Source organism: Chiloscyllium plagiosum, chromosome 35 (assembly GCF_004010195.1).
Source record: "Chiloscyllium plagiosum isolate BGI_BamShark_2017 chromosome 35, ASM401019v2, whole genome shotgun sequence".
Taxonomy (NCBI): domain Eukaryota; kingdom Metazoa; phylum Chordata; class Chondrichthyes; order Orectolobiformes; family Hemiscylliidae; genus Chiloscyllium; species Chiloscyllium plagiosum.
This window is the reverse complement of record NC_057744.1, coordinates 7,711,501-7,726,899: the sequence shown is the minus strand read 5'-3', so window position 1 is coordinate 7,726,899 and position 15,399 is coordinate 7,711,501. Positions and strand designations below refer to the sequence as shown.

Here is a 15,399-nt window from a genome sequence, read left to right as displayed (position 1 = left end):
GTCAGAATAGATTACGGCCGATCTGTACGTGAACCCTATTGATCCACTTGATTCAATGACAAATACCAGATTTTACAGGGTTAGGGAGGAAGGAGAGCAAGGAGGGATTTAAGAATGGACATGCACAGGGAGATCAGTAATGGAATGTCACACCTCTACACACTAGCTGGCTGTCAATGCTTTAAATGCACCTATAAAACACCGGGGTAGACACATATCATTCAAAACCAGCATCCTAAGTTTGAAACCTCTTTAGATTAGATTAGATTACTTACAGTGTGGAAACAGGCCCTTCAGCCCAACAAGTCCACACCGCCCCGCCGAAGCGCAACCCACCCATACCCCTACATTTACCCCTTACCTAACACTACGGGCAATTTAGTATGGCCAATTCACCTGACCTGCACATCTTTAGATGGTGGGAGGAAACCAGAGCACCCGGAGGAAACCCACACAGACACGGGGAGAACATGCAAACTCCACACAGTCAGTCACCTGAGGTGGGAATTGAAACCGGGTCTCTGGCGCTGTGAGGCAGCAGTGCTAACCACTGTGCCACCGTGCCACCAAATACACTCTTGATACACTCTCAACTCCCTTCAAAGGCTCGGAATACAACCAACCCTGATTCAGATTGATTGTGTTACAAGACCAGCTCCCTTTTACTTTCAAAGGACATTCTTTGCAAGAAGAGTAGAAAAAAAAATCAGAAATGAGTCCCTTTGCTGCTCAATGTCCCTTCATGGGCTTACAAAGGGAAGACAGACGTGGAGTTCTGTTTGTTAACCAGAGATAACACACTCAAAGAAAAGCTTCTGCACTGGTGTGTGTAACAACAGTAAGCTGCCAACATCAGTATCAAAGGGTGCTGAATTACATGAATGTTAATAGGATCACTCAAATACATCTGTTTCCTTTTGCCGGAATTTCTGTTTGTAATTTCTCTGTCTTTACTGCGTATGTTTATCAGAAACAATAATTAGGCGACAGAGCTTCTCAACTGTTTGGACTTCCCCTGTCTTCTTCCTCACTCAACAATTGCCACCTGAATGGATGGTCATCTGAGGCTAGCCCAATGCCGACCTGCCCTGCACGGAATTGTTTAACCAGGTGGGCAAAGCAGCAGCAAGTCACACTTACATAGCACTTTGAATGTCATAGCGTGTCCCAAGGTGGTCCAGGGGAGAGTAATCAGACAATATTTCATTCAGAGCTACATAAGGGGGGAGATTAGGACAAGTGACAGGTAGTCAAAAAGATAGAGACCACAACCATGTAGAAGCAGGAGAAAGGGGTATAAAGGTCCAGAGAAGAAACACCAGAGTGTAGACTGGATAGATAGACTGCCAATGGTTAGAGTAAAGAAAATCAGTGACACGTGATGTCAGAGGGCAGCAATCTTGGAAGGCTGAAAGGATAGAGAAAGCAAGGACTCACAGAGGGATGTTAACTCAAGGACATGAATTTTAAATTGCTGTGCTGGAAATCACTGAGCACAGGGATGGGTGTGAGTTATGGAGATAAAAGGATTTTCTGCCTGTAAGGGGTGACCATTCAATACAATGTTGGAATAAAATTCACCATAGTCCTTTTCAGATCGGAGGGCTGCTCTCTCATCACACCAAGATAACTGCTGACGGGCTAACCTGAGGGTCACTATACCTCAGGCAAAGGGAGAGATTGAGAAGGAGAGTCCTTCATGGTTGCATTAGCCAGTGAACCCATACTATTGGTACCATACTACATTACAAACTAGCCAACTGAGCTAAGAGACCTCCAACATTGATATAGCTGATCCAGATGGAAAGAAAATTCTTAATGAAGGTTTTGGGAACAGGGGAAATATTGCAAAGTTGCACTCAGGTGTCCCTATTGATGGTAAGGATTTAGCATTGGAAACTCAGCTCAGAATCAGGCTGCGAAAATCTTCAGAGATTGCCCAGAGAGTGAGATGGAACTTTGGCAAGACAGTGGGGGGAAAAAAGCATCGCAAAATCTGATTCAACTTGCAAAAGAATTCTGTTGACTGATGATACTAGTTTGCCAATCTCAACCTGGTCAAGCTTGGAAAGGTGAAACATTAGCAAACCTTCAGGTTTCTGTTGTATATGCCTCCCCCTGGACTGACTAAGGAGACCATCTGTTCAACTGCTGGCAAGCTGCAACATCCTGTTGTCTGAAATTATGATTAATACATCAGCAATAGGTAACTGAGATGGAACAAAGTAGAATGGCTTACAATTAGCCTGAGGAGGCTGATTGATTAAAGAGAATAAAAAAAGTTGCAAGGCAGCAAATTATAGATCTCAGAGATATCACACCCAACTTGCAGTCAGGAGCTATGGTCTGAAGTCCCAAACCAGTGTCTTGATTGTATTGTCTAGTATTGATTGAGGTGCCATTTTTCACATGACAGATTAAGCACAAATGTGCTTTCTCATATGGGTGTAAAAGACCCACAGCAGGCAGGCAAACAGCCCCTGTGTCCAGACTGATTTACCCTTCACCACCATCTCTACAACAGATTACCAGTTCACTCATCTCATTGTGCTTTGTAGGTTGTGCGCAAATTATCGGCCATGTTATCTCTAATTAAAACATACTTAGTTGGTAAAACATTTTGAAGTAATGAAAGGTGCGATATCAATTCAAGTCCTTCTTCTTTTGTCTTTAAAATGGTTGGAATTGAACAGATGGAACAATGTAAAAAATTGTTCCTCAGCCCACAGGGCTCAACTAAACTGCCTCCTGTCAGCTTCATTCCCCCTTCATTCCCAGGCTACGTGGCAGTTTATTCTTCTTATCCCTCATTCGTTGCCTGAAGAACATTCTTTTTGACATCTAATTTGTAATTTACAATTACATTCCCCTCATTTGTTGCCAATGTTGCAACTTTGCTCCCAGCACAACAGACACTGGTCAGAAAACCAGGGCTACAGTCTGTGCCTCTGATCCACACCAGTGATACACACCTCACATAACGGTGAGGTGACGGCCTAATGGTATTATTGCTCAACTATTAGTCCAGACACTCTGGTGTAAATCCTGCCATATTAGATAATCACATCTGAATTCAGTAAAAATCTTAAACATTAAGCTTCTGATAATGACTATGAAATAATTGTTGGTGAAAAATCCAACTGGTTCACTCATGTCATTTTGGGAAGGAGGCTGATCTCCTCCGTTCCAGACCCACAACAATATGGTTGATTCTTAACCACTCTCTGGGCAATTAGCAATGAGAAATGAATAGTAGCCCATCTAAAAATGTCCACATCTCATGAAGGAATTAAAACAAAACTATGTCCACTACTTCCCCACCCTGCTCTGTTCTGCTTACTTTTCGGGATTTTAGCACGTTATATTTTGTATACTGTAATTCAGGTTTATTTTTGATCCCCCCCCACACCCTGACTCCTTCCTCCACCATTCATCCATCATGGTCTTTCCTTGTAGCCTCTAGAGATATTGGTGCACCACAGACGAATAAAGAAATGCAACAATTGCTGAGGGGTGACCTTATAGAGGTTTATAAAATCATGAGGGGCGCTGATTAGGTGAATAGCCAAGGTCTTTTTTCCTAGGGTGGGGGTGTCCAAACCTAGAGGGCATACGTAAAAGAGAGAGGCGAAAGATTTAAAAGGGATCTCAGGGGTACCTTTTTCACAAGGATGGCATGTGTTTGGAATGAACTGCCAGAGGAAGTGGTGGGGGTCGGTACAATTGCAACATTTAAAAGGCATCTGGATGGGTATATGAACAGGGAGGGTTTAGAGGGATATGGGCCAAATGCTGGTAATGGGACTAGGTCAGATTGGGATGGTCGTGGATGAGTTGGACCGAAGGTATTTCTGTGGTGTATCACTCTATGACTCTATAATTGCACTTAAAGAGGCATGATTAAACATCACACATTGTGAATTAATTGGCAAGTTTTATGAGTGCTATGTAGCCAAGTGCAGTGACCATCCCGCATCATCGTTGTCCCATAGACAACAAGAAGGTGACTGATCCACGTATGTACTGCCTGAAATTGGAAGCAGATTCAAAAGTAGCTTTCTGATTTGTTTATAGATATTTTCTAATCAACCTATTTATAGTCGTCATGACATTCCACAAGAGCAGATGAGACTTGAACCTGGTCCGCCTGGCTCTGAAGTAGGGACATTACCCACAAGAGTTCCTGGGAATTGTTGAGATACTTTGGAAATGTTCAGGGCTATGAGGAAAGGACAGGAGACTGGGAGGAATAAGACATATCTTTCAGAGCACCACAACATGTGCAATAGTCTGAATGGCTTTTTTCTTGCTTACAGTTTCTATCTGATTCTGGTGAAGTTAGCTGAGAGAGGAATATTGCTGTGTACACTAAGAAAACTTACTTTTTGAATATTGAGATTTGGAGAGAGGAGGGGCTATTTCCCTCCCTCAGGGTAACCTTTGGTTGTGTTTTGCTGCTCATGAGGAGCCAGCTATTACGCCCCCTTTTATTTAGCGGGCTCCAGATTGATTAGCTGAGGAGAAAGCATTTTTTTATTGTGCTCTGTGTGACAATCCCACAGGAGCTAAATCAATCACTCCTCATCATTCAGTATCGATTTCCTGTTTCTATCTGTAGTTCTTGGAAGCCAAACCTGACTTCCCTTCCCCCACCAAGAGAACTGCAAACATCTGAAATCATGGAGCTTGTTAACCACATCAATTTAAGATTATAATGAAATAGGAAACTACAGCATGACAGAAGTGCATTATTAAACCGCAACTAAATGAACTCTGATGAGATCAATCTCTTGATGGAACATACAGTATTGGCAGGTTCTTTGCTGCTCTGCTGGTTTCACAGTGGAACAGGTGAAGGCCTATGAGAACAATTAACAATCGGGAGAAAGACAAGGCCAGTCTACTCAGTTAACCCACTGGTTTGAGGTTACCAGAGACAATAGATTTCCAGAAACCTGACTGATTGCAACTTGGTGCAAGGGTAGTTAGATATTGTTTGGCTTATAAAAATGAGCAGGTTCCTGAGTCTAATGACCTTTTCTTATTCCAAGTCATTTGTATTAATGAAAGAAGCTCTCTCCCTCTCTCTTGTAGGATTATAAAGTAGCAGTCATCTAAATGTCACATTTTCTCTCAGGTCTTTATTATCCATCAAACTGGGAGTGTGACTCACACTTCAGTGCCATTGAGCTCTAGCCTAGAGGTGAAGGGAAAAGATTCTAATTTGTACAATCGCAGACTCAACTCCTGCATGCCAGTTTAGTATCAAATGGTCCTTGAGTTACACGTTCCAAACACTAGCAAAGTGCACACCATCCCTCTGTCTCTGTTCATTCACGGATCTTGGATGTGCTGGAAAGTTAACAAAATAGACAGGTTGCCACAATCTGTAGGCCTGAGTGTGTATGGGAGCATTTGAATTTTCTGTTGCTAGATTGATCCTAAGAGCAGAGAAGGTTTCTGGAAGATGTAATGGAAGACTTCAATATGGTGAGGCATTTTGAGAAAGCAAATAAGGAGAAATAGATTTTCACTGGCAGGATAACTTGAAGTTATGGATCTAAGGTAATTGGCAACATATCTAAAAGGAAAATGAAAATATTTTTCTATGCCGAGCTTTTACAAGTTGCACACAGCAAGTGGAAGGATTGGGGAATCCACTTCAATCATAAGATTGATATAAAATGAAATATATGCTTAAAAAGGACAAGTGTTCAGGGCTTTGGTGAGAGCAATGGGTTAGAATGATCTTTTCAGCCAGAGTGTGTTGTGAGTCTGGAGTTCATTGCATGAAAGCGTGGCTGAGTAACATTTATGCATTGCCATAGCCTCCAGGCTGTGAGCCAAATGCTGCAAAATGAGTTCAGTGCAGTCAGATCTTTATTTGACTGGCACAGCGACAATGGGCCAAATGTCCTCCTGTGCTGTCAAGGATTGTACTAACAAAGAGCAGGATCAAACCCTCCATTCCTGTATGAGTTGTGGGTATCACGAGCAAAGCCAGTAATTGTTTTGCCCATCTCTAGTTGACCTTGCATTGATTGACTCCCTGAGACCCATTTAGAGAAAACAGCTGTAGATCTGGATTCACATATGGGCAGACTGATTCAGGATGGCAGATTTCCTTTCCTTTAGGGAAGATGAGTTTTCACAACAATCATTATCTGGTCACCAATTAACAAAGTTTTAGTTCTTTTTGCTTTATTAAATTCAAACTTCACCATCTGCTATGGTGGGATTTGAACCATGTTTACCAGAATATTAGTCTAGAGCTCTGGATTACTAGTCCAATGATAACACCACCACACCATTGCCTCACCGGTGGATGGGATAGCCTGTTTCTGTGTTAAATAACTCAATGGTCCAGTTGACTTTGATGAATAAGTTAGAACATTTTCTTTCCCCTCTGTAGTCAACCAGTTAGTATCAATTAAGTTCTTGGGATGCAGTTGTCTCCTATGTTGGACAATATTGTGTGCAGATTCAACATGAGTGCAGTTCAATTAACCCTTTCTGAAAACAAACTACTTACTCTTCACGGTAAGGAACATGGACTTGCTGATGTCTGTGCCAACACCATTGCTTGCCTGGCACAGATAGTACCCAATGTCTTCTTCCAAGACATGGCGAATTAGCAAAGAGCCGTTTCCCAGGATCTGAATGCGGCCTGTCAGAGGAACTGGATGGTACTGCTGAGGATTTCCACTTCCTGCAAAGAATAAAGTCAATGATGCAATTATTGAAAGCAGAAGATTGGTGAGATATGACAGGCAGATTAATCATATCGAGTTCTAGAGGTACATGCTTAATCATGGAGATACCCTGGTGAGTATTATCACCTCATCATCACTAGGAAACAGATAGAGTGGGTTTTCTAAAAGCAAAATGTCTCTTGACATCTCTCCTTTTACAAAGTGTTTTACTGTGCTGAAAACTATTAAAAACAAAAGTATAATTTTCAATTAGACTTACATTTTGTATTTTTTTTCATTTTAAGAACAGGAACACACTGGTTGGTTTTCTTTTAGAGATGTTCTAGGGAGTATGGGTATTTGTTCTGTTCATATGCATATTAATAAGGTTTGAACACCTTTGAGCTAAACAGTTCAGTGCATTGCAAATAAGGGTGAATGAGAAAACAATGTACTGTTACTGAGTGACAGTGTTCAGATAGACAGAGAAACACCAATGCAGAGTCAGTCTGGGTGTCGGTGTGCCAGATAGTAAAGGTAAAAAGCGAGGCAGCTGAGTTGAGGAACATATACCTATTTTGCAGAAAAAATGACTTTAGGTTTGCTTTAGGGAAGGATAGCCCGATGAAGGGAAAAAGCATCTAGTGACTGCACAGATATTTTCTTTTAAACATCTTGTTTAGATGTGTTGGTATGCACTTGTAGCACAGATGGGACTTGAACCCTACTTTCTGTCTCATTGATAGGGTCACTCTTCACTGTGGCACAGGAGCCATAAATACTAACATTGAGATTACAGAAGTGTATACATTTACATTTAAGAGATCATTCTCATCAACACAGTGGCTTAGTGGTTAGCACTGCTGCTTCACAGCACTAGGGTCCCAGGTTCAATTCCAGCCTCAGGTGACTGTCATTGTGGAGTTTGCACGTTCTCCCCATGTCTGCATGGGTTTCCTCCAAGTGCTCCGGTTTCCTCCCACAGTCCAAAGATGTGCAGGCCAGGTGAATTGGCCATGCTAAATTGCCCTTTGTGTTAGGTGCATTATTCAGAGGGAAATGGGTCTGGGTGGGTTACTCTTCGGAGGGTCAGTGTGGACTGGTTGGGAATCTAATCAACTTCCTCAATATGTTATGACACACATCTATAGCAGGTGGGTTTTGAACTGGGATAGAGGCAGGGACACTGTCACTGTGCCATAAGAATCTCCAGATTAGACAAATTATATCTATGTACTTAGCAGAATTTTGAACATGGGCCACCTGGCTAGGAGGTAGGGACATTACCACTGCACCACAAGAGCACTTTGATGCACAGATATTCACTGTAAGCAATTTAGCTGCAGCTGACCCCCTATCCCACGCCGGGTCCACACAAGCGGCTTCAGTGTGAGGTTATCAGAGATTATTCACTAAGTTTGAATGTATGTAAAAATGTTTCTGGAACAAAATGAGAAATGTGAAGCTGAATCCCTTTCTAATGTCTGTAACAAAACCTTTCCAACCTTTCATTGTGTCTAGTGCGATATGATTCATGGCTTTACCTGTTCAATAAAAGTTTTCTTCTTTACACTAAAAGAACACTGGCAGCCTCTTGTGAATGTGTTCAGAACCTGACTTCCACGGTTAAAAAAGTTAGGATCTAACAAGCCAGGTTTCACTCTGGGATCTAACTTGTCCTGTATCATAAGAATACCACATTGTTCTTTAACTTTATAATGAACTTCATGTAGACTATAATGACCAAGGCAGCCCAAGCTGATCTGTTTGAGTTCTCTCACCACAGCAAGCATTGGTTTGTCTTTAAACTAAAATAATGCAATAGGTAAGTTCTTTCCATATCTCTGATATATACACATGAATTGAACTGACTACTACCTTTAGGTTACAAGTTGCATTTTCAATGTTTATTTAACATTGCGTCTGTGATCATTTCAATCAACCTTGTGTTTATAAAGATTAGTGAAAGCTTATGAGAGAGAATTAAACTGAGCACAGCAGGGGAAATGAGTTCACAACGTTGGTCCAACAAGCCCACACCAACCCTCCAAAGAGTAACCCACCCAGACCCATTCACCCTCTACTCTACATTTACCCCTAACTAATGCACCTCACCTACACATCCCTGAACAATATGGGCAATTTAGCATGGCCAATTCACCTAAATTGCACATCTTTGGATTCTGGGAAGAAACCAGAGCATCCAGAGGAAACCCACACAGACACGGGGAGAATGTGCAAACTCCACAGAGACAGTCACCTGAGGCAGGAATCAAACCCAGGCCCCTGGTGCTGTGTGGCAGCAGCATTAACCACTGAGCCACCAGGATTTGAGTGAATCTTGGCTGGTCCAAAATGCAGATGTGCACAGACACAGCATCCAACTCTCTCTAGGAGAAAGTGAGGACCACAGATGCTGGAAATTAGAGTCAAGAGTGTGGTGCTGGTAAAGCACATCAGGTCAGGCAGCGTCCAAGGAGCAGGGGAATTGACGCTTCCTCCTCCATCGCCACTCCCTAACCACCCGATGCCTGGAAGAAGAACACCTCATCTTCCACCTCAGGACCCTCCAACCCTATGGCATCAATGTGGATTTCACCAGTTTCCTCATTTCCCTTCCCCCCACCTTATTCCAGATCCAACCTTCCAACTTGGCATATCCCTCATGACCTGTCCTACCTGTCCATTGTCCTTCTCACCTATCCGCTCCACCCTCCACTCTGACCAATCATCATCACTCCCACCTCCATCTACCTATTGCACTCCCAGCTATCTTCCCTCCAGCCCCACTCCCTCCCATGTATCCGACTCTCTGCCCTGGCTTCTGGTTTCAATTGCTGCTCTGAAGCTAACAAGGATGGATTCAGATGTATACACCATAGAAGGAGGGCTCTTGGCCCAATGTCACCTTGTTGGTCAACAAAGATGTGACCACGCTGATCACTTTGTGTAGCTTTTGGCCCATAGCCCTGATGGCTATGGCAATGCAAATCAATATCTAAGTACTGCTTAAATGTTGTGAGAGTTTCTGATACAACTGCCCTTTCAGTCACTGAGTTCCAGACTCTCACCTAACTTCTAAGCAAAACAAAAATCTCCTCAACACCTTCTTACTCTCACTTTAAGTCTATGCCTCTGGTTAGTGACCCCCCTGTTAATGGAAAAACTACATTCCCATCCACCACATCGATTCTTCTCATAATCTTGTAATTATCTTTCTGCCTCATTTAACCAGTCATTCTGTTGCTTGTTATTCAACTGTACTCCCCCGTCTAACACCATTGGTCCCCTGCAGAGACTTATTATTCAACAGTCTACTTACACCATTTTGTGTGATTTTTTGATCTCTCTGCCCCTAAAGTCTGTATCTGTGTGCTTCTCTCACACTTCACCTGACAAAGGGGGCTACACTTTGAAAACTTGTGTTTTCAATTAAACCTGTTGGGCTATAACCTGGTGCTGTGTGATTTCTGACTTTTTCCACCCCAGTCCAACGCCAGCACCTCCACATCGCTTAATCTTGCACACCTCTACCAGATTCTCTCTTGGCTTTTGCTGCTGTAACAAAATGCTTCAATCTTTCCATTTGTTCAGACTCTCCAGCCCAGGCAACATCTTGGTAAATTTTCTCTGCTCCCTCACATCCTTCCTAACAATATGGTGACCAGAACAGCATGTAATAGTTGAACTCACCATCGTGCCAGAGGACCATAGGATTGCTCTCTTATTACAGAGAGAGAGAGAGAGAGAGTTGAAGATTGGTTACACCTGGTTTTAGTTTGGGTTCCCTTTCTTCACAAGGTTCAGACTAGACTTTAAAATGTGTTGCTGGAAAAGCGCTGCAGGTCAGGCAGCATCAAAGGATCAGGAGAATCAATGTTTCGGGCATAAGCCCTTCTTCAGCAAAACATTTTTAAGCTCTGATCTCCAGCATCTGCAGTCCTCACTTTTTCCCTCAGACTAGACTTTGAGGATTTCAGACTGCTTGATAATTGAGCCCCCACTGTTGGTGTCACTCCACATCACAAAGCAGCTGTCCAGCCAACTAAGCGACACCTTTACGCGTTATGTCATTTTATTCCTTTGTCAGATGGTTCGAAAGCTGCCTCGCTACATTGGACGAGTGAACGGATATTAAGTGTCACCTTATTGGGCCTTTTTCCTGCTGCATATTTCTACCTAGTTGTGGCCGAACCAGAATTTTACCGTTCACCTCCAGGCTATGGTATTCAGATTTAATGGATATGTCATACTGTGACACACCTGCAACTTCATGTGTAAGGGACTCTACGAGAAGATTAGAACCAGTATCTCCACTGCCTTGTCATCATGTATACACTGTCAATGAATATTGTTGAAAATAAACCTCAAAGTCTAGCCTGAGTTTTGTGAAGAAAGGGAAGCCAGACTAAAACCAAATGCAGCCAGCAAATCATTTTTCACCATCAATATTTTCTGAAATGCAGGGCACATTTGGTCACCTTTCTGTGTATAAGAACTAAGTACCATGGAACGATCAGAGGAACCTTTTCTCTTAATCAAGAACACCATGAAGGCAATGGCAAAGTGTGTGGCACAAGAGGTCTATACTTCTCCCATAAAGAAGATCACAGTTGGTCACCATTGGAAGAACTATAAATTGAACTACTGAACATTTAGCCCTCCTTAAAATGTCATATCAACATTGACACTGAACTGGAAATAGTGTCAATTTTTGATCCTTTAATTTAAGATGTTGATCAAAAAACTGCATACCAGGGTATTTTTTTAAAATTCATTCATAGTATGAGGCTGTTGCTAGTTAGACCAGCATTTATTGCCGATCCCTAATTGCCTAGAGGCCAGTTAAGAAACAACCACAATGCTGTGGGTCTGGCATCACTTGTAGGCAGACCAGGTTCCATCCACAAAAGGCATTAGTGAATGAAATGATTGCCAACAATCATTTCACAGTCACCAGGAGATTCTTAATTCAGAAGTTTTATTGAATTCAAACTCTACCATCTGCCCAGGGTGCGAATCGAACCTAGGTCCCTGGATGAATAGTACTGTGATAATACCACTCAGCCATCTCCTCCCCACACCTGCAAGGCAGCAGAAGGAAAAGGCATGCAGTGATGAGAAATTACTTCACTCAAAGGGTTGTGGAGACTTAGAATTTTCTACCCTAGCAGGTTATGGATATTCTAGCATTGAATACATTTCCAGCTGGGATAAATGATTTTTAATCTCTCTTGGAGATCCCAGAGGTATGGAGAATGGATGGGAGAATGGAGGTGAATTGCAAGATCAGCCATGATCATATTAAATGTTAGAGGAGGCTCAATGAACTATATAGTCTACTCCACTCCTATTTCTTGGGTTCAGTGAGCTATTTAGAGCAAATGTGCCCTGCATTTCAGAAACTAATGATGGTGAAAAATGATTTCCAGGCAGATTCCCAAGCAAACCTCTTTACATGGTTTAGTTCCGAGTAAACATACATCAAGATTGCATAGGTTGAGTTGCCAAGTCTCCAGAAATGTTTCAGAGATGCCAATTAATAACAATATCTCAGGGCACTGCTTCATGCAACCAAGAAAAATACTTAGTTAGAGACAAGGAAACTGCAGACGCTGGAATCTAAGGTAGACAAGCAGGAGGCTGGAAGAACACGGCAAGCCAGGCAGCATCAGGAGATGGAAAAGTCAATGTTTTTGGTATAACCCTTCTCAGGACTAATAATCCAAAATGTTGACTTCTCCACCTCCTGATGCTGCCTGGCTTGCCGTGTTCCTCCAGCCTCCTGCTTGACTACCAAGAAAAATGCAAGCTAAGAATAAAAGATCTTCTCTGAACGCTTAAGATTGTAATTTATAATAACTTGGAGGAGGGCACTGACAAGCAGACAAGAATCATCCAATCAGGTCAGTCGGAGGGAGAATTGATACGCTTGGAGACTAATGGGAGAGCAGCTGGAGAATGACATGTATGTAATGACACAAGGCCAGCTGAGGTTTATACACCATCAAGTGGCACATTTTAGTGAGAGTCGAGTTGTAGAGATGACCACCAGAGCTGAGACGAGTGAAGCAATGAAGAGTAAGTTTATGAATACCTTTTGCATGCTTCCACATGACCTTTGGAGGAGGGTAACCATCGACAGAACAATTAAGAACTCCAGCCTTGCCATAGATGCCATCCTGGTTGTTGGGTTGAACCACAAAACGAGGCGGAACTGGAAAATAGAAAAGAAAAGATAACAATTGGGTCTCTGTAAAAACAATAGGGCTGATCAAATAACTTGGGGGGCTTTTACAGTGGCAAAGGTGAGCTTCAATGCTCAATATGATTGTTCTGGCTTTCCTTCAGGCAGGCATGTTGCTGAGGTGCCCCAGACAATTCATTTGCTCACCATGTACTGAGAGGAACCTTTTTTAAATTATTCATTCAAAGGACGAGGCTGTCACTGGCTGGGCCAGCATTTATTGTCAATCGCTAATTACACGGAGGGCAGTAAAGAGTCAACCACATTGCTGCAGATCTGGAGTCACATGTAGGCCAGACCATGTAAGGATGGCAGATTCCTTCACTAAAGGACATTAGTGAATGAGCTCGGTTTTTTTCAACAATGGGATCATGGTCATCATTAGACTCTTCCTTCCAGATTTTACTGGTACCCAAACATGGTTATACAAATAGCCAAAATGCAGGCCTTGGTTATAAAGATGAATTAGCTGTGGTGTATCTGATAGCACCTTCCTTTCAGAGTTAAAAGCTTGTGTGCTCAAGCCTCACTGCAAGACTTGAGACTGGCATCTCTGTGCAATATTAAGGGAGTGCTATATTGTCAGAGGTGCTGTCCTTTCTGTGGGACATTGTCTGGGTTTTCAGTGAAGTGGCAATCATCCTCAGATTGCTGCTCTGTCTGAAACTTTCCATTCCTCAACAACATTCCACAATTCTTGCTGAATCATCTGAGACTGGATTTTCCAGAAATGCAAAGCATAGTGTCCCTTGAAGAGCCCAGTCTCAGGGTTGTGGCAAAGAGGAAGACAAACCATGCCCTGATTTATAGCATTAGGCAAATTTAAAGCCTCAGGCTGGGTGGATATTAATGAATAAGTAAGTTTGGTAGGTGACTGGCTGTTAGCTGAGCCCATGGATAAGTAGGTCAGTGGGTTCTCAATACCATATAGGAAAGGTAATCAGATCAGGGAGGGAGGTAATCAGGTGGTAGGTCTGGCTTGGTTGCTGGGGAGAGCGCAGGTAGTTGGAAGGTCAGGGTTTGTCAAGGAGGGTCAGGTGGTCAGGTGGTCAGGTGGGGAAGTGTGGTCAGGTATGGTTTTAGGTATGTGTCTGTGAAGTCAACTTTGGGTTAAGCTAGATCCCTATTGGAATCCTTCTTTCTATAGTGAATCCATAAGACCATAAGACCATAAGACATAGGAGTGGAAGTAAGGCCATTCGGCCCATCAAGTCCACTCCGCCATTCAATCATGGCTGATGCGCATTTCAGCTCCACTTACCTGCGTTCTCCCCGTAGCCCTTAATTCCTCGAGACAACAAGAATCTATCAATCTCGGCCTTGAAGACATTTAGCGTCCCGGCTTCCACTGCACTCCGTGGCAATGAATTCCACAGGCCCACCACTCTCTGGCTGAAGAAATGCCTCCGCATTTCTGTTCTGAAATGACCCCCTCTAATTCTAAGGCTGTGTCCACGGGTCCTAGTCTCCTCGTTTAACTGAAACAATTTCCTAGCATCCACCTTTTCCAAGCCATGTATTATTTTGTACGTCTCTATTAAGTCTCCCCTTAATCTTCTAAACTCCAACGAATACAATCCCAGTATCCTCAGCCGTTCCTCATCAGTTCAGTTAAGTGGTACTGGATTAACCACATCTGAGCCTTGAGAAGTAAAGGCACTTATCTTAATAACAAGTTGGAGTTTATTGCATAATAACAATAGTTACAAGTTACACCGGATAGTTAGGCACAATTATAGAGATCAGTCACCAGGGGTAATACAACTGACCCCACTGGGATCTCGAGTCCTCACTAGTCCTCCACCCAGGGCTACGTGGCATCATCAGATTGTGTACAAGCTAATTCACCTTTTGCAAACCTTTACCTTATATAACCGTCAGTGTTTGGTTGGGCAATAACAGTTATTGTGGCTGGGAGGGATGTATGGTGGGTTGAGGGAGTAATTGGTCAGTCAGTCAAGTCATAGAAGAGTTGGGGAAAGGGGGCAAGTGATTGAACGGTCAGTTCTAAGGTTGGAGACTTTTGGAGAGTCCTGGAAGCAAGGCGTTTGCCTGCCGGAAGCTCAGAGGGGTGGCACGGAGGCTCAGTGGTTAGCACAGCTGCCTCACAGTGCCAGGGTCCCACGTTCAATTTCAGCCTCGGGGGACCATCTGCGTGGAGTTTGCACATCCTCCTTGTGTCTGCATTGGTTACCTCCAGGTACTCTGGTTTCCTTCCCCCAGTCCAAATATGTGCTGGCTAGGTGGATTAACCAAGGGAAATGCAGGGTTGTGGGACTGGGTGGGACACTCTTCAGAGGGTTGGTGGCTCAAATGGCCTATTTCCACACTGTAGGGATTTCCACACTGTGGCCAGCACACTGGGACTTCAGAGTGTCAACAAACAAGACACCAATTTACACATAATAAGATCTTTCAAACACCAATTTATTGTACACTGTCTTTGTGGCTCTTTTGAAT

General features: G+C 43.1%; 1 protein-coding gene across 1 annotated transcript in view; it reads right to left on the bottom strand.

Annotated features, from left to right (window-relative positions):
* LOC122540620 (Down syndrome cell adhesion molecule-like protein 1 homolog) overlaps positions 1–15,399 on the bottom strand; it is a 571,589-nt gene that overhangs the window by 169,297 nt on the left and 386,893 nt on the right. The window contains exons 10-11 of the mRNA XM_043676579.1: positions 12,790–12,909; positions 6,533–6,709 (exon numbers count right to left, since the gene is read on the bottom strand). Coding sequence (XP_043532514.1) covers positions 6,533–6,709; positions 12,790–12,909 — 297 coding nt within the window. The remainder of the gene's footprint in view (positions 1–6,532; positions 6,710–12,789; positions 12,910–15,399) is intronic.